At 44.5% G+C, this 18620-nt stretch overlaps 1 protein-coding gene across 3 annotated transcripts in view; it reads left to right on the plus strand.

Moving 5' to 3' along the window:
• The window catches only part of LOC144754272 (G-protein-signaling modulator 1-like), an 886476-nt gene that overhangs the window by 460443 nt on the left and 407413 nt on the right, over window positions 1-18620 (plus strand). For all 3 annotated transcript variants that reach the window (XM_078641903.1, XM_078641902.1, XM_078641904.1), the window contains exon 7: window positions 10908-11063. In XM_078641903.1, the coding sequence (XP_078498029.1) occupies window positions 10908-11063 (156 nt within the window). The remainder of the gene's footprint in view (window positions 1-10907; window positions 11064-18620) is intronic.

Genomic DNA, 18620 nt, shown 5'->3' on the forward strand with positions numbered 1-18620 from the left:
TCACACAGACACACCCTCACTCTCACACACCCTCACTCTCACACACCCTCACTCTCACACACCCTCACTCTCACACACACCCTCACCCTCTCACATACCTCTACCACTCTACCGCCCTCACTCTACCACTCTACCGCCCTCACTCTACCACTCTATCGCCCTCACCCTTACCCTCACCCTTACCCTCACCCTCACACCCCCTCACCCTTACCCTTACCCTCACAAACTCACCCTCTCTCACCCTCACACACACTCTCACCCCCTCTCACCCTCACACCCCCTCTTCCCCTCTCACCCTCGCACCCCCCTCACCCTCACACACCCCCTCACACACCCTCTCACCCCCCTCACCCACCCGCTCACCCTCACTTACCCTCTCACCCTCACTTACCCTGTCACTCACACACCCTCTCACCCTCACACACCCTCTCACCCTCACACACCCTCTCACCCTCACACACCCTCTCACCCTCACACACCCCCTCACCCTCACCCTCACACAACCCCTCACCCTCACACACCCCCTCATCCACCTTTTCACCCTCACACACCCCTTCACCCTCACACACCCCTTCACCCTCACACACCCCTTCACCCTCACACACCCCTTCACCCGCACACACACCCTCACCCACACACACCCCTCACCCTCACACACCCCCTCACCCTCACACACCCCCTCACCCTCACTCTCACACCCCCTCACCCCCTCACACCCCCTCATCCTCACCCTCACACCCCTCAGCCTCGCATCCCCTCACCCACCCTCACACCCCCTCACCCTCACCCCCACACACCACCACACCCTCACACACCCCCTTGCAACCCTCACGCCCCCTCACGCCCCCTCACCCACCCTCACACACCCTCACACACCCTCACTCATCCCCACAACCCACACCCCCTCACACTCACCCCCACACCCCCTCACCTCACACCCCCTCACCTCACACCCCCTCACCTCACACCCCCTCACCCCCTCACCACCCCCTCACCCTCACACCCCCTCACCTTCACACCCCCTCATCCTCCATCACACCCTCAGACCCCCTCACCCCCTCACCCTCACACACACCCTCACCCTCACACACCCCCTCACCCTCACTCATCCCCTCACCCTCACTCCCCCTCTCACCCATGCTCACCCACCCTTTCACCCTCACTCGCCCTCACCCTCACTCACCCTCATACAACCTCACCCACCCCTTCACCCTCACACACACCATCACTCTCACACACACCCTCACTCTCACACACACCCTTACCCTCACACACCCTCACCCGCACACACCCTCACCCTCTCACACCCCCTCACCCTCACCCTCTCACACCCCTTCACCCTCACCCTCTCACACCCCCTCACCCACTCACACCCCCTCACCCTTGCACGCCCTCACTCTCACACACCCTCGCTCTCACACACCCTCGCTCTCACACACCCTCGCTCTCACACACCCTCGCTCTCACACACCCTCGCTCTCACACACCCTCGCTCTCACACACCCTCGCTCTCACACACCCTCGCTCTCACACACCCTCGCTCTCACACACTCTCACACTCACACACCCTCACTCTCACACACCCTCACTCTCACACACACCCTCACCCTCTCACATACCTCTACCACTCTACCGCCCTCACTCTACCACTCAACCACCCTCACTCTACCACTCTATTGCACTCACTCTACCACTCTACCGCCCTCACTCTACCACTCTACCACTCTACCGCCCTCACTCTACCACTCTACCGCCCTCACTCTACCGCCCTCACTCTACCGCCCCACTCTACCGCCCTCACTCACTCTACCGCCCTCACTCACTCTACCGCCCTCACTCACTCCACCGCCCTCACTCACTCCACCGCCCTCACTCACTCCACCGCCCTCACTCACTCTACCGTACTCAGGGGCACCACAGCATCACTCAGGGGCACCACAGCATCAATATGCGCTACCACAGCATCACGAAACGCCACAGCATCACTCGTTGCCACCACAGTATCAATCTGTGCAACCATTCAACATCAACTGGTTCAAATATGTTCTCTCAATGTTTCAAGCTTTATTACAAATGTCACAAAGATGTTAAGATTTCACTTCTGTTCTTGGATTTTCGTCACAATAAAATACACTGAACATAATCCTCACAAAAGTTATTTACAAAAGTTTAAGCTATTGCCATTATAAATTACAATAACTTTTTATTTAAGTATTATGTATTTAAAAAAATTAAAAGCCATTGTTATTTGTAATATCAATACATCTAAGTCACGTAAATACAAAACATGTTGCATTACAAATGCTATAGGTGTCACATTTGCAAGAGATAAAAGTATTGGCATTGTAAATGACAAAGCTATTAATTTCGCTATTTTCAAAACCAACACATAAATAAAAAAATTGTCATTTACAAGACCAATAGCTCAAACTTTCATAATGCGAGACCTATTGCATTGCAAATGCTTGTTAATTTATATATTAGCCTTGGAGGATGGGGTCCCATGGGCCTAATAAGGCTCGGGGAGAGGGCCATTGGCACCCCTCCCCTTTAATTTAAAATAACGGCCCGGAGATCTGGTCCCCAGGGCCATGAGGCACAGGCAAAGTGGCCAATTGGCCCCCCTCACCTTTAAAATAAAAAAGAGTACTTGGGGGTTGAGGTCCCCAGGGCCTAATAAGGCTCAGGGAAGGGGGTATGTGGACTCCTTCCCTTTAAAAAACATAAGATCCTGTGGTCAACCCCCACCGCACACTCCCAAAGGTTGTGCGCAGTGGGGATTTGAATTTACGCATGGTGATAAAATATTAGTTTACGCTAAAAACTAGAAATTCACTGAAAAAACCAAACTTAAAGTAATGTTATAGTTAGGTGTGATGAAAAGATCTGTTTTGTTTAAAAAACAAACCTTAGAAAGTCACTGAAAAATCAAAGTTTAAAGTAACGTTATAGTTATAATGAAGAAAAAAGTGCTGACAGTGGAGCCTCTTATCTAACAGCACCTAACCCGGTTTGTCTACTCTATTGATAACTTACCCACTATTTCGGGAGGGAGCTGTGTGCACACTGTACAGTACCCACCACTACAGTACTAGTTCCCAGCCAGGACCATGTAAATTTTTAAACAAAGCAAAGGTGCACCACCCAGAGATTCTAACAGCAAAGGCAAATCAAATGTCCATGACCAAAAAGAATAAAGAGGTTTTCGATGTTTCTTTTTTTTCTTTTTTTCTTTTTCCTTTGTTATTATTCCAGGAGAAACAGTGCAATCAAAACAACGGACAGCCGACGTGTTTCGTCCATTTACAGGACTTCTTCAGGGCATAGGAATAGGCTGGGATCAATCCCATCCAGGTGTATTCAATAGAGCGTATACTTTCTTACTGGTTGTCGTTACCCGTTTAGGGCAATATCGTGTACAAAGTAGTGATCCTGTATTCTCATGATATAAAGTGGAATTTACCAGCAGGGCAACGTCCATATATACGGGCGTCGTTCCCCGACGTAAACGGTATTGAATTGTAAGTTATTATCCTGAGTATATATCCCAATACAGATTATCTGTCCCAAGGCCCGCACAAACCCCTACATACACAGTAGAAGATGCCTGTTTTGAAGTAACATGTCTTGAGAGTAAATTCTCAGACAAAAAATACAAATTCATTATTTTTAAATACTGTAATAGTGAATACGGCTGTTAGGAATTACACCTCTCGAATATTTTTAAATATGATGGAGAAATTTAGAAAAGAGTAAGAGGAAATTATTCCTTGGTTTCAACCACCCGCATTTCACAAAAACTTGATGGCCACCTTTCCATAACAAGGTACCCTGCTTTCAGATACACATAATGAAAACTGATAATCGCCCAAAGAAAACTTTACGGTCTGCTGGGAAATTGCATCCTTCTCATCACCATCTTGCATGTGTATTCATCAGGGCAATTATGTGATGTCCTCACGCAGCACTGTGGCAAATAAAGTAGACACTCTGGGGCCCATGTGGATGGCGGGCGGACTTTGCCCGCCCGCCATCCTGTCGGTGAAAGGGACCGTGCCGCCATAAGGGCGGGGGTCCCGTGGGCAGCATTAGGATGCGCCCGCCACAGTGGCGGGCGCATCCTGCATTCCTACCATTGTGGCGGACGGTGCACTCAGCACCGCCCGTCACAATCGCAGGAAGGCATGCTGTGCACTTCCATGCACAGCATGGCAGGCACCGCACGGTTCCTGCCATGTCCCTGGGGGCCCGCAACAGGCCCCTGCACAGAGTCTCCACATGCCTTTCAGTGGAGGCATTGCCGCCACGGAAAGGCATTGTTTAAAGCCCATGCTAATATGGCTGGCGGTGTCTAATAGACACCGCCACCATATAAACCCTTTTCCGCCCCGGTCCGGGGCGGAAAAGCGGCGTCCGGTCTTTCCGTCCGCCGCTGACCCCCCCAGCCATACTAATATGGCGGGGGGGTCATTCCGGAGCGGATGGTGGGCGGATTGCCCCCGCCAGGCCGGCGGTGACCCCCGCTGGCCTGGCGGGGGCAATCCACCCGCCATCCTAATGGGCCCCATTGTGTCAATATATCTGGGATAAAGTACCCTGCGCAGAACATTAAAGGATTTTGCAAGTCACCAAGGAGTTCCTTAATATGGTCATGGAACTCAAGGGTGACTTGTAATTTCCTTTTAATAAATGGCAGACGCTGTTTTATTCCCTTTAATACATGGTCAGACAATTGCCCTTCCCATATACCACTTACATCCTTAGATTCTTGCTCTTTCATGTTCACTGCAGGCAAAAGAAATAAAAGCCGAATCTGTACTGCAAAATTGAACATACCAAAACGCTGTTAACACTGTCTACATAAAGTTATTAAGGCCAGTTTAATGTAAGCCAGGTTAATACAACGTGGAGCAACAAGGGGAGAGTCTATCTACATACAGTGACGTATAGAATTGATAACATTAACATGAGCCATTAAGATCTCCTTTTTGCTGATCACTTTTTTCTTTTTGGGAAAATATATCAGAAGGAAAAGCCAATTCCAGTTTTCCTTGTTTAAACTGCAGCTGTAATTATGCTCTGTGACCTGCCTTTCACTCTGGGTGCTGGCAGCAGGCATTGAAACGTCAGAAGTCAACTCTAATAATGTATTGCAGTTGAGCCTCTATGTATTTTTTTTATCACAGGTGACTAGAGATGTCACAAGTCAGCTTTAATAAGCAACCTCTAGACAGGCTCCCACAGGGAATGCAGGTTCCACCGTATTATCGAAACCTTAACTGGTCCACAGCCTCTGACAAACTCTCGCATGACTCACTGTTCCACCGCCTTCACCAATTTCAACACTGTCTAAGAGACTGAAAAATCTAAGATTATAAGTTTGAAAGCAACAGCAGTGACACAAACAATATGTAGTCACTGTAATAAAAGTATAGCAATCATTACAACATTTGTAAATACCTCCCTTCGGTTTGGGGAAGTCCTCATCTTGTGAAAGCATACACTGAATATCTTCTATGAAGACACTTTACGCCAATCTAGAGTGTGTAACAATATCTAGCCTCCCATCCCTAAAACATGTTCTAGATTTAAAACTCAATCCTCACTTTGCGACTTTTTCAGAACCGAACATCTTGATCTACTCAGCTGGTTTTGGCATTAATAAGGGACAGAGACATGCCTTGTACTTGTTCACTGCCCTGGTCCATCAGCTTACGTGTGCGTGAATCCTCCTAGACATCTCAGAAGCATATGACACGGTTGAGCAGAATATACTTTTTAATTTTTAATTTTATTTAATGCGATTTTATATAGCGCGAACATTACCCAAAGGCGTCAGAGCGCTTTACAAAAGAACCAGTTGTGTTACATAAGGACTTTGGATTACATGAGTTACATAAGAGATGAGTTGGCCTAACGGCTAGGGCGCTCGACCTCGGACCTGGGGATCTGGGTTCGAGTCTTGGTAACAACGCCAAAACCTCCTGTGATTCTGGGCAAATCACTTAATCTCCCCGTGCCTAAAATGAAAGTGTGTCCTCATGTAACGTAACTGGAAAAATTTGTAAAGCGCTCTGATACCTGATTCGGTTCGGGTCTAGTTCGCGCTATATAAAACTCTGCAAAAAAATAAATAAATAAAATAAGAGATACAAACAGAAACAATTGCAAATGTACAAGTTGTAAAGTCACTCAAGGAAGAGATACAAACAGATAAGTGGTAGTAAGTACAAAGTGCTACCACATATACTAGTGGTTAGATTTATATATATATATAAATAGCAAATGCACTCAGGATTACATTTTAACAGCGATTAGGCTTGGACAGTTATATATTACATATTTACAGAGCAGGAAATTCTTTCCATCATTCAGCCAGGTGTTCAGGTGGTGTTGCACTTAGGGGCGGTGGTCTTGGGTCCGTAGTGATTTTTCTTGTTACTCTCAACTTATTGTGGTCACAGTGGGTGGCGGTGGTTCTCCTCCTTCCATTTCAACTGATCCTACCAGGTAAAATTGTCCTTATAACTTTCCACCACCATCACTTGTGACAGGTCACAAGGGTCAGTACCATCGCCTTCTCTTTTCAGTGTCTCTGTTTCCAGTCAATCACATACCTAGTATGCAAACAAACCAAAAAGATCCATGTTGGTGCCATCAAGTCTTGGACTGTTTTATAAATGTCCAGAACTGGATACACCGTAATTGCCTCTCTCTCCACACCTCTAAGACTGAAATCCTACTATGATGGTCTTACAACTTTGCCATGAATTCTTTTGATTGGCCTTCCAAGACCAACTCTCGTTCAAAATACCTTCAAGCAGGGCATTCTTTTTCAAGATAATCTGTCACCAACTACTTAGATGAACAATGACAAGAAAACCTCACTCCCCCTTACAATTCCTGGTGATCTCTAGAAATCATTATTGTAGCAGAATATATATGGATCTTCATGTAGAAACTATGGCCGGACTATTACAAATTCAGATTGTCGTTGGTCTGAAAATTTTTGGCCACGCCTTCCCTGCACTAATGTCAAGTCATGTCAAGATCTAATGCCCGGTTCATAAGATACTTTCCTACCTACCCAACATGATAGTACCATGCCGGCTGACCTGAAACTTAAGGTTAGCACTTAAAAAGTCAAACCTCCATTTATCAAGTGAGAATGTAATTTGTTTAGGCGCGCACTGCATGGTCAATGCTCCTCTTGCTGGGTGACAATTTTTCAAGATTCAGGATGTTCTGAAAAAACATTTGGTCAGGCAGGCATCTGGACTTTAAAACAGCTGTGAATCCAAGCTCCTGTGCCCTACTCCCACCTCTGGTCTGCTTCTGCCAGCTGATAAGACTAGGTCTTACGCCTTGAATCTCATTTTTATTCGAATGCCCTTTCAACTGGCCTCTTGGTTTTTCAAGCACTGTATAAACCTCATAAATACAAATTTAAAAGAAAAACATCCAGCATGTCCCTCATGGATGAGAACTGCAATTATCAATAGCAATACACAGTCATTGCCAATAAATTGTTGTCACCTTATCTTTTTTAAGATTTCAAAAGTATTTGAAACAGATCTCTGGAATACAAATATCATTCTTGTATGGATACATGAATTCCACAGCCCAGCATTTCTGTCTTCTCCATCCTCTCACCCCGATGCAGTCCAGTTTCAATCTCATCGCCGTGTCGCACGTTCGATCTGCATCTCTTCCACTCATCCCTGTATTTGAACTCTTGTCTATCTGAGGGTATGGAAAACAGTCTGCAAATCTTCCACTGCAATGTAGGTAGTAGCTTCTGACTACATTAAGCAGGGAGTTTTCTCTCTGTGTGGGGAGTAGGCATTGCTTATTTTCCCGGCCGAGGTCGTCCATTCACTGTGTCGTGGACCTAGGCGAGAAAAAGGTGTGCTGGAAGTGCTGTCCTTTCTTCCATATTTCTATTGGTTTCATTATTAGGAACATTATCTTAGCAAGAGCAGAGTATATCAAACACAAGCTTCACTATATACACAGAGGTCATACATATTGAGCATAAGAGCAATACAACTTTAAATACAAGACAGGATGCAATTTTTCACATCCTGGTCTGATGCCTGGGAAACATAAGAAAAACAAGAAATATAGGGAAAAAATGAAAGCAGGAGCAAAAACAAACACCCATAATAAAGCCAGTCCTGATTAGTATTAGCCTAGAAGGAACCCACCACTGTAGAGGATAGGGCAATGTGAAATAGGCAGGGGGGTGGGCACAGAGAAAGGAAACCAGGATGGAGATCAGTATGGAGAGCATATATGGGCCGTGAACAACCTCCCACAGCAGCAGCATATGTGACCTAAGGTGTCCTTATGGAGCCTACTGTCGAAGGTTGATCCATTCGAGTGCACCACCCCGCTGTGTCAATCCACAGATGAGTATTTATCACCCGCATCCCGACCCGATACCCAAATGATACACCCTTCAGCCCTTGAACCACAACCAGTACGAAAAGCCAGAGTCCACCATCTGCCCTTGACATTAGTGTGGCCAAAGAAGTCCTTGGGCAAGTGATTCAGCAAGTCAGGAGGAGATGATTGGTACATTGTTGAAACATTCAATTTACTCCGAGGGCAATGGCACCACACCAGGAATCCCACGTCACCACGATCCGGTCAGCTAGTAGTGACTTCTGAGGTACATTGATGGGCGATCCTTTTTGTGAATAGATTGGCGATGCCCATAAGCAGAGTATGCGGATGCTTCGGAAGAGGTGTGGCGCCGCGGCCAGGGCGACTGACGCTGGAATCTGGGGACCACGGTTCGATCCCCGGCTCCGGCGGCAGGTTAGCCCAGCACCATGTGACTCTGGGCAATAGCTCGCTTAATCTTCCCGACGGCCCCCAGCGCCTAGAGACCCTTACGGGTGATTGTGCGCTTTACAAATGTGGACTTTACTTTACTTTACTTCGGTGTGAAGAACCTCACATTTCCTTTATTGCTAAACAAGGGAGGACACGAGCTTGGTGGGGTAGGAACCTCATATCTTCCTGGCAGGGCTCCTGCTCCACCAAACTCTAAAGTACCCTGCATCTTTCTTCATATCCCCTTCACCTCTATTTTTACAATTTCTCTGGCACCTCTTTCATACTTTCACATTAAGCTTTATCCATTTTATCTTATCTCCAAATCTTCTTAATTCTTTTCACCTCTGCCGATTACCTTATCTTGCCTCTCCTTCTCAACTTACTTTCAAAGCTTTGTATCTGCTTTCTTTAAATGCTTCTCCTCTCTCTCCCATCTTTGTCTCTCTCCCTCAACTTCTATTCATTGTTATCATTTGTTTGCCTTTCTGATCACCTCCCTCTCTCAGCCTATCCCCGAGCGGACCCTTCTTTGCCTGGGTCGTCCTTTTCTTGCCTGTTTGTCCAACGTTGTCCATAAATCTTCTTCTCTCTGCCTCCCCCCTACTTTTTGTGGCTGCCTCCTCTTTATTTGTACTATTGGAGTAAATGGTAGCCCAGCATTGGACAGGAATGCATGTTAACCCTTCCAAGTGGTTGGTAGTAGAAGGATTTCTTTGGAAAGTGTTAAAAAAAAAACACATGTTTGTCTCTGTTTTTATAAAGTGCATCTTCAAGGAGGCTGTGAAGAAAATATAGCTTTACCCCCCAACAAATACTTTGTCATCTATTACAGTTGTTTCATAAGCAAAGGCTGCATAAATTACAAAGTGTAAGAAGACCTATCTCCATCCAAACAAATGTATATAGGGCCGAAGACTATCACCTTTTAAGCAAAGGGTAGTGCTGCATATGTAAAGTGCTAAAATCTAAAACACACTGTGACTGCAGAAATAGAATCAAATTTCATGTTTCTTATAACCATGAGACCGATACAGGGAATTAATTGATGACAAGGCTGTGTTCATTTATAGGTCAGTGGTATATAAAGTACAACACAATGAGTCTGGTCTAGTTCCTTTTTTACATTCTGAAACACCTTTCTCGAACTTTCTTTATTTCTCTCTCGTTCTTTCTCTCTCTTTTTCCTTATCTCTCTCACTAAATGTTTCCTCCTATTTCTTTCTCCCTCTGTTTCTTTCTTTAGGTTTGTTCCATTCTCGTTTGTTTTCCCAGTCTTTTTATTCTCGCGCCTCTCCCCTCTTGATTCTTCTTTCTTTTATACCTACTGCTCTTTTTGTCTTTTCCTTCTTTCCACTCGTTTATGTACTTTCTTGTCTCATCTCTTCTTTCTTCCTCAGACAGAAGCAGGTGCCTGGGCCCAGGCCCATACTTACCTAGGCTGGTCCTCTAACCAGTCATGGCCCTTTTGGACCTGACTTCCCTGCCTCTCTGCTGCTGCTCTCTCTCTCCTCCTCTGTCTTCTTTCTTTACTGGGCCTCAGCCCTCCTCTTAATCTCTCACATCTCCCTTTAGTGTCTTATTTACTCTATTTACATCCTCTTTGTGCCCTTTCATACACCTCTGTCTCACTTGTGTTCGTTTCTCCCACGTTTGTAGCCTCTTTGTACATGGATGCACCTGGCGAGAGGCTGTCCCACAAGCATACTTTGATTTATGTGTATTAAAAGTTGGAAGACTTCTCAGAATATGACCAAATACAGATACCTATGTACAAATGTTTGCTCACCAGGGAAATTGTTTTTCAGAGCGTTAGAGAATCATTGTCACAATTGATATTTTGTTGCCATGGAAATACAATGAAAATAAATATATATGATGGGAAAAGAGCATGCGCCTGGGGTGGTGATTTAACACCCCCTTCTCCCCTCCCCCCACCCCTGGTTACAGTTATGGCTACCCGGAAATTATAAAAAGTCTGGTCCACTCCACACCCATCAGTCAGGTGGAGATTCTGATGGACTCTGAGCACATTGTGAACAATTTGTGTATCTTTGCTTCTGCAGAAAAACCCTGCACCTCTCCAAGCACCTGAAGGACCCCGCGGTGGAGGCGCAGGCCTGCTACAGCCTGGGGAACACCTACACCCTCCTCCAGGACTACGAAGGCGCCATCGAGTACCACCTGAAGCATCTGCTAATAGCGCAGGACCTGGGGGACAGGTAAGGGCTCTGACGTGCCTGCGAGTGAGAAAGATACCAATAAAAAGACTTGGCAAGAAGCGTATAGCCAAATAATGGTGGGTACAAACTATACGACGACTTGAGAAATCAATAAAGTAGTACTCTTCTGTTCTCTTGGAAACAATTAATAAAAGATGAGGTGCTAGTTAAAAATTCTAAAAGTTAATAGTTAAATAATTCATGTTATTTCTTAAAAGTAATAAGTAAGAACTATGTTAATTAAAATGGATAACATATATTATATATGTTTGTAAATAACATGAATATAGTCTATAAAATGAATATTGATAAAGGTAAAGTTATATAGTTCAAAATGAATTGTGTGTAAGTATATATATATATATATATATATATATATATATATATATATATATATATATATATATATATATATATATATATATATATATATATATATATATATATATATATATGTTCAAAAAAGCCCTAAAGCAACGAGTGAGCACTCCGCAGCGCTCTCACAATCAGGTTGTCAAGCCTCGCTGCAGCTCGTTTATTCAGCTCCCAATATTTTTCACAATTCCTCTGCCGACGCGTTTCAAGGCTAATACGCCTCTTCATCATGGGCAAGTAATGATGCACTGATCATGCACTTCCATTTTAAATCTCCTTTTATTTGTAGTAAACTTCCCGTAGTGGGTGTGGTTGGCTCCATCAGCACAATGGCATGCTGGGAGATGTAGTTTTCTGGAAGTACTGTCCATTAATATCCTTTAGTAGGTTCAGCACAGGATTACTGTTTTCAGAGCGCTGCGGAGTGCTCACTCGTTGCTTTAGGGCTTTTTTGAACATATATATATATATATATATATATATATATATATATATATTTTCTTCCAAGATTTGCAAGTTAAGCACCACACGCACTCGGAAAACGTACAGCTATTGGCGTTTATTTTCCAAAATAACGCTACGCGTTTCAACACCGAAGTGCCTTGCTCACACGTGTGAGCAAGGCACTTCGGTGTTGAAACGCGTAGCGTTATTTTGGAAAATAAACGCCAATAGCTGTACGTTTTCCGAGTGCGTGTGGTGCTTAACTTGCAAATCTTGGAAGAAATTGGAATTTCTCGGCGGCGGGGGAGCCGAGATTTACACGCCACCTGACTACGGGAACCAGATCCCAGTAACCTACCCCGGTTTTTGAACTTATATATATATATATATATATATATATATATATATATATATATATTTATTTAATCCAACACCTCGAAACCAAGGAGAGATGACGCTGTGTTCTGGCTAAATAGACTTTTTATTCAGCTGATAGTACGCGTTTTGCCTGTCCTGCAGGCCTGATCACCAACAGTTTTTTACTGTGAGTCAACCATTTTTAAATCTCCGTACTCGTGACAAGTCACTTGATGTGCCTACAACCGTAGTGCATTGAAGGACAGACTGGTAGTTTTTAGTTTAACTCGGGCGAAATACACCTTGCATTTAAAACACAATGTTTCAAAATTCATTGGCTGGAGATTAACACCTTATGTAAATTATTAAAGCATTAATTCATTGCCTTATTCACATTTTCTATGGTCTCTTAAGTGTTACTAATCACGGTAATTTGCATGATATATAGCTGTCTAAATGCAGTTTAATATCGCAAAGACTGTTTGATCAAAATTCATTGCGTCATTATACTCTATTTCGTAACGCTTATGTACCATTGATCATACTTGTTCTTATTAAGCCCCAGTGGGCATTGTTATTGAAAAATTGTTATTATTGATAACCAGTACTCAGTCCTTCGTAAAAACAACTAAATGTGAGAATAAACAAACAAAAAAACAGTTTAAAAACAGTTTTAGAGAGGCTGTATTCTTTTTCCTGAGAATACTTTCATTAAGACACCCCCACGCACTTACAAATGTGTAATCAAATCTTCCTCAATGTTCAAACCTACCTGGGTGCGTCTTTTGAGTGCCAATATATAACTTGACCGATTTTCGGAGCTTTTTCTCTCGATTTCCGCCTCGAACATTCGGCGGTATGCAGTCAATTACAAAGTACGTTAGACCTTGCTCATTTTTCTCATGATGTGACTCAAAATGTCGTGCCACTGGATATGTCTTGTCCCCGTTCCGTATTGCCCTGAGATGCTGCAGCACCCTCTTATGCACAGGGTGTATTGTGCTGAGATGCTGCAGCACCCTCCTATGCACAGGATTGATTATGCAGCCACAGGACTGTTCCCCGGTACTTAAAATGGCAACCGCAATCACGGCATTGCTGGTGGCGCATGACTTCGTGGATCCACCGTGGAGGGGCCGCATCCTTGGGTATGTAATTCTTTTCCCTTCCATAAATCCACAACTACTGAATGGATTTACACTTTTATGGACCAAGATCTACCTCTCTGCCAAATTTGATGTAATTCCGTCCAGTAGTTCGGGCTGTAGTAGTGTTCAAAATTCCCATGAAATTGCACTCTCAAAGCACTTTTTTTGATTCCCCCTTTTTTCGCACCCGCCTCTACAATCACTCAGAAACTATCCATGCCCAACCAGACAAACCATGCCAATATTTGGGGCAAAATTTTGTGAAGAATTGTCAAAAGGCGACACAGCTATAAGTAAGTCTAAGATGTTTTTCCTATGGATACTAGGTCCTAAATTAAACTACCTACTGTCGACGGCTAGTAGGTAATATATATATCTTCCCTGAACAGGAAACAAGCATCCTGGGACCGGTTTCGGGGAAACACCCCTCATCAGCCAGGCTAGCTTGAATCAGGTGGCAAAGTGAGCAAAGGACCCATGTCTGAGCAAACCATGCCAACTTAGGGCGAACAAAGCAAACACAAGGAGATGATGGATGGTGCATTGAAACTTTTCAGACACTCCCCCTAGTCACAGATCTGAGTTGAATCCATCATCGTTCTTTAGCTCATTCTGTCACCTCAGTTCAGACCCAGCTATATGCAAATCAGTCTTGACCCTGTGCTTTATGGGAACAGTCCAGCCCAAACTTCCAAGCCAGGTCTTCCCTGAACCAGAAACAAGCATCCTGGGACCGGTTTCGGGTAACACCCCTCATCAGCCAGGCTAGATTGAATTCAGTTGCAAAGTGAGCATGGGACCCACGTCTGGGTATACCATGCCAACTCTGTGGTTCAGGGAAGACCTGGCTTGGCAGTTCAGTCTGGACTGTTCCCATGAGGCACAGGGGCAAGACTGATTTGCATATGGCTGGGTCTGAACTGAGGTGGCGAAGTGAGCTAAAGAACGATGATGGATTCAACCCAGGTTAGTTGTTTTTAATATATACTGAATTAATAAACAACTGCTGTTCTGCTCATCTTTAAATTGTACAAACAGCGCCACCAGGTGGCAGTTGTCATAAGTGTCGGTGTTGACAATTAATTGTTGGTGCAGTGCACCAGAAACTGGAAACCACTGGCTTAAATTAAGTACTGCTGTTAATGAGATTTGGAGAGAGTAGTCACTGGCATATTTAGAAGATAATTTCATTCGGGGCACACACTGGGGCACAGATGAAACTGGTGGGGTCACCTACGAAGGTTAAGTATGTATATACATATATGTATATATGACACCACATCTCTCCCAGCGAAGAAATCAGAGGCCAGAGGGGATTTCAGGAAGGAAACACGCTTTATTTGGAACAACACAGTGGCGGCGAATGCATTTCAGCATAAAGCCTTCTTCAGCGCCCTGCACTGCATGGAGTCCTGCTTCATGTTAGCCCAATCCTGCTGCTTGATGTATGCTAGCACCCCCTGAATTCTCCTCCCCCAATCAAGGAAATGAATCAGCACACCTGTTGTTTGTTGCGCTGAATGTCCCAACTACAACTCCCAGAATACATCATGATTATCCATCTGGGTTGGCGGCATGGGGAGCAGTAAAACACGTTGGTGCGGGCGTGTGGTTTCTCTGCAGGTAGGTGAAGCAAGTAATCCCCCATATGAAGTCCAACGTCCACCTCACTGAGTCCCCTCAGACTGCTGCTACCAATTGAAACAAAACCGCAGTAGAGTAGGGGCCGTCACCACGACAATAATGCACCCCAGTGGAAGTAGAATACCTCGATTCTCTCACATTTGGCTTTATTTAAAGTTGGTGCTCTCCGGACATCTCGCTCCCCCGAGCCATGAACGCTGTCAGACAACGTGATGCCAGTAAACAGTCCGGGTCGCTTATGCAGCAGGGCCTTCTGTTCTGCACCCCTGGCTGGCGCAGCAAATATGACACCACATCTCTCCCAGGGAAGAAATCAGAGGCCAGAGGGGATTTCAGGAAGGGGTCAGAAGCCAGGAAGATATCCCAGGCAATGTGGGAGCGTGTATGAAGTGAGGTTGCACCCTCTTCCTGGGAAGTGCTGGTTTAAGTTTGCCCGTCACCGGCCGTGGTGCAGTCTCCCTAGCAGCAACAGTTGGTGGTTTTCATGTCTTCTGCTTGAGGCTGACTTGGGGGCAGAAATAAAACTGTACCCTATGGCCAAGCTCTTCCTCCTCCTCCTCCTCAAAGCGCTTCAAAACCAAAAGACAGCAGGGGCTGAGACCACCGTCTGCTGGCAGCATACTGTGTGGGAGCACTGCCCTCGCCCTTTTCAGCCTGGGGCTTGTTTAATCTGTAGTCACGCCCAGCGGAGTGCTAGGATTTATTTTTGCTGTTCCCCGTTTCGATGGACAGCATCCATCTGGAGAGTGTCACCCCCTTTTCGCAACCAGTTGAGGCCAAGGTAATCATCTGACTTGAATACGGCTCTGCCCATCTCATGGCTTCCAGAGACAAACATTTGGAATGCAATAGGTCTTGCATTTACACATGTTTAAGCTATTGGCATTGTAAATGACCACGCCTTTTATTTATGTTTTAAAAACCAAAACATAAATAAAAGGCATTGTCATTTGCAGTGCAAATAGCTCAAACTCTCGTAAATGCGAGACCTATTGCATTGGAAATGCTTGTTTTCTGTGTCGCCTCCTGGTGCATTTAGCAGCTGTGGGGATGAGCCCAATAGGATGGGGCGGCAAGATAAATAGAGCTGGGGCACAGGCCCTATCTGACCCCCTTCTAGAGACGCCATTAAGAGTGCTTCCTACCTATCGGTGTTGGTTTGAGAGCCTCTTTCTCCACTATCAAACGATTGTTGCCTCTGAAATATTTCTCGTTATTTAGTCAGCTGCCAATTTACGTTAAATATCCCATCAGGTTACATTATTTCCGCTAGGTGGCGGTAATACTCTGTAAAAAATGCGTGTTCCATTGGTGACAAGAAACGCACTTCGGAATGCAGCCAAGATGTGCAAAGCGTGCCAATCTGACTGTGACTTTTGTCATTTAAACTGCAAAAGTAAACGTCGTATGTTTGCAATAAAAAGCCATTGTTGACTAGAACGAGTAAGTAAAGTTCGTAGTATAATACAAACTAACATGCTGCATGTAGGCTTTGGAATGCATTAGTGCCACGTGGAGAGAAGGCCATCCAGGTTTCCAACAGTTAGTAAGCATAGTCAGACAGACATTTTTCTCAAGCATTATTTGTTAATGTTGCACACAAAAAAAATCAAAAAAACGTCATTCAAATTGTGACTTCTTTTTTCCATATTTCAATACTTTTTGGCATTCGTATAACTAGTGAAGTTAGGCGTTTATCACCTCTTTTCCCGATTCTGCCCTGCATGTATTAACAAGCATTTACAATGCAATGGTCTCGGCATTATTTAAGGTAGAGCTATTGGCATTGCTCATGAACATTTTTTTTTTAATCATAAATAAATAGCATTGTCATTTACATTGCCAATAGCTTAATCGTTAAATAAATGGCATTGTTATTTACAACGCCAATAGCTTAATCGCTCGCATATGCATGACCTATTGCATTTACACCCACACAGAGCCTCACACACACACATACAGAGCCACCCACACAGTCATTCACATAGAGCCACCCACACACACAGAGCCACCTACACAGATCCAGCCTCACACAGACAGAGCCACCCACACATAGAGGCACCTACAAAAAAAGCTATCCACACAGAGCCACACACACAACCACACAATCGCAGTCTGTTACTAGAAGTCCCTCTAGAGCCGTTCTCTAGCGCTGGCTGAACCGGGGTGCAGTGTCGCAGTCTGTGACTAGAGGTCCCTGTAGAGCCGTGCTCTAGCACTGCGTTGACAAATGTGCAGTGTAGCAGTCAGTTCCATTAGGCAAAATATCGCAGACTATTGCAGTGCTTTGTAGTAGTAGTATCCCGCATAATCATTTCTAAATACGTAACATTGGGCGTAGGTTAAGTGCACTTTAGTTTGCTACTTTTAAAGCATGCGATGTTATGTTGTCGTTACCTGATGCACCCGTAGCCTCGTTGTATGCATAGTGCTTGCACATTTGTAACGCTTTAAAACGACTTTGACATACGGCACGTTATATCGTGGCTTAATTGCTGGCTTTAAATCGTGTGAAAGAGACACCCTGTGTTTTCGAAGAAGCACTCGTAACAACGCTTAATCAAACCTAAGCCTCGATAGATAATAAGAGACACAATAGCCACTTGTGTGCTCAGCTGCTGATCATTCCCAGCTTTCGCATATACAGAGCTAGGCTCCTGCGCGATGTGAATAGGGTGCAGAATCGCAGTATGTTACTAGAGGTCCCTGTGTAGAACCATAATACAGCGCTGGCTGAGCCGGGGTGCAGCGACCATAGGTAATAAATATTATCTTCTAAAACTGGTGTTGATAGAAAAGTAGTTTTTCTGTGGTTTAAATGCGGCAATCCGCTTTGGAAGTTCTACAGGGTGCAGGACTGTTACAATCACGGTTTCATTTTGTGTATAGAGGAACGTGTATATAATTGTGACCAAATATATCAATTATGCCTAGCTGTATCTAGTATGTAAAGGGACATGGCATTTCAAAGTGTGTATTCTTATAACACACCTGTATCCAAACTTTTAACTTTACCAAACAGCCCTAACAGTAGCCCTAGTCCCGAGACTGACTTGGGACTAAGGAGCTTAAAGGATAAAAACTACCACCGATGCCAGATCCCTAGGGTTTACACTGGATCTTGTACCATGTAATTCAATGACTTAAATTTGCATAGGATTGAGTGCTGTGTAGAGCTGAAAATGCCATGCCAGATCAAGATGCTACTAAAATTGTTCGACGTTCAGTTTGGGGTTGGAAACAAACCTTGAAGGCTATGCTGCAATCATCGATTCTATGATTTTGGCCCATACAGCATTTAAATGATGCAGTATTTGTGAGAAACTAAAATAATCTTGCTGAAAAGATTACACTATTTGTAGAATTAATGTCCATGAGGAGTTAACATGGTCTCTGAATTAAATGCTCATCGCTGTTATATTCTGTGATCTGTAAATCAGGAGTTCAATTTCCGCAGGGCCAACTCCTTCCCAGTTTACTAAATTGGTACCATCATATTTGGTGATACGAACACCAATTATTTACAAAACTTGTAAAGACCAGAAGAGCAATATAAAATGAAGCAAACATCAATTTATTATGTTTTACA

Source organism: Lissotriton helveticus, chromosome 5_1 (assembly GCF_964261635.1).
Source record: "Lissotriton helveticus chromosome 5_1, aLisHel1.1, whole genome shotgun sequence".
In the NCBI taxonomy this organism is placed as follows: Eukaryota; Metazoa; Chordata; class Amphibia; order Caudata; family Salamandridae; genus Lissotriton; species Lissotriton helveticus.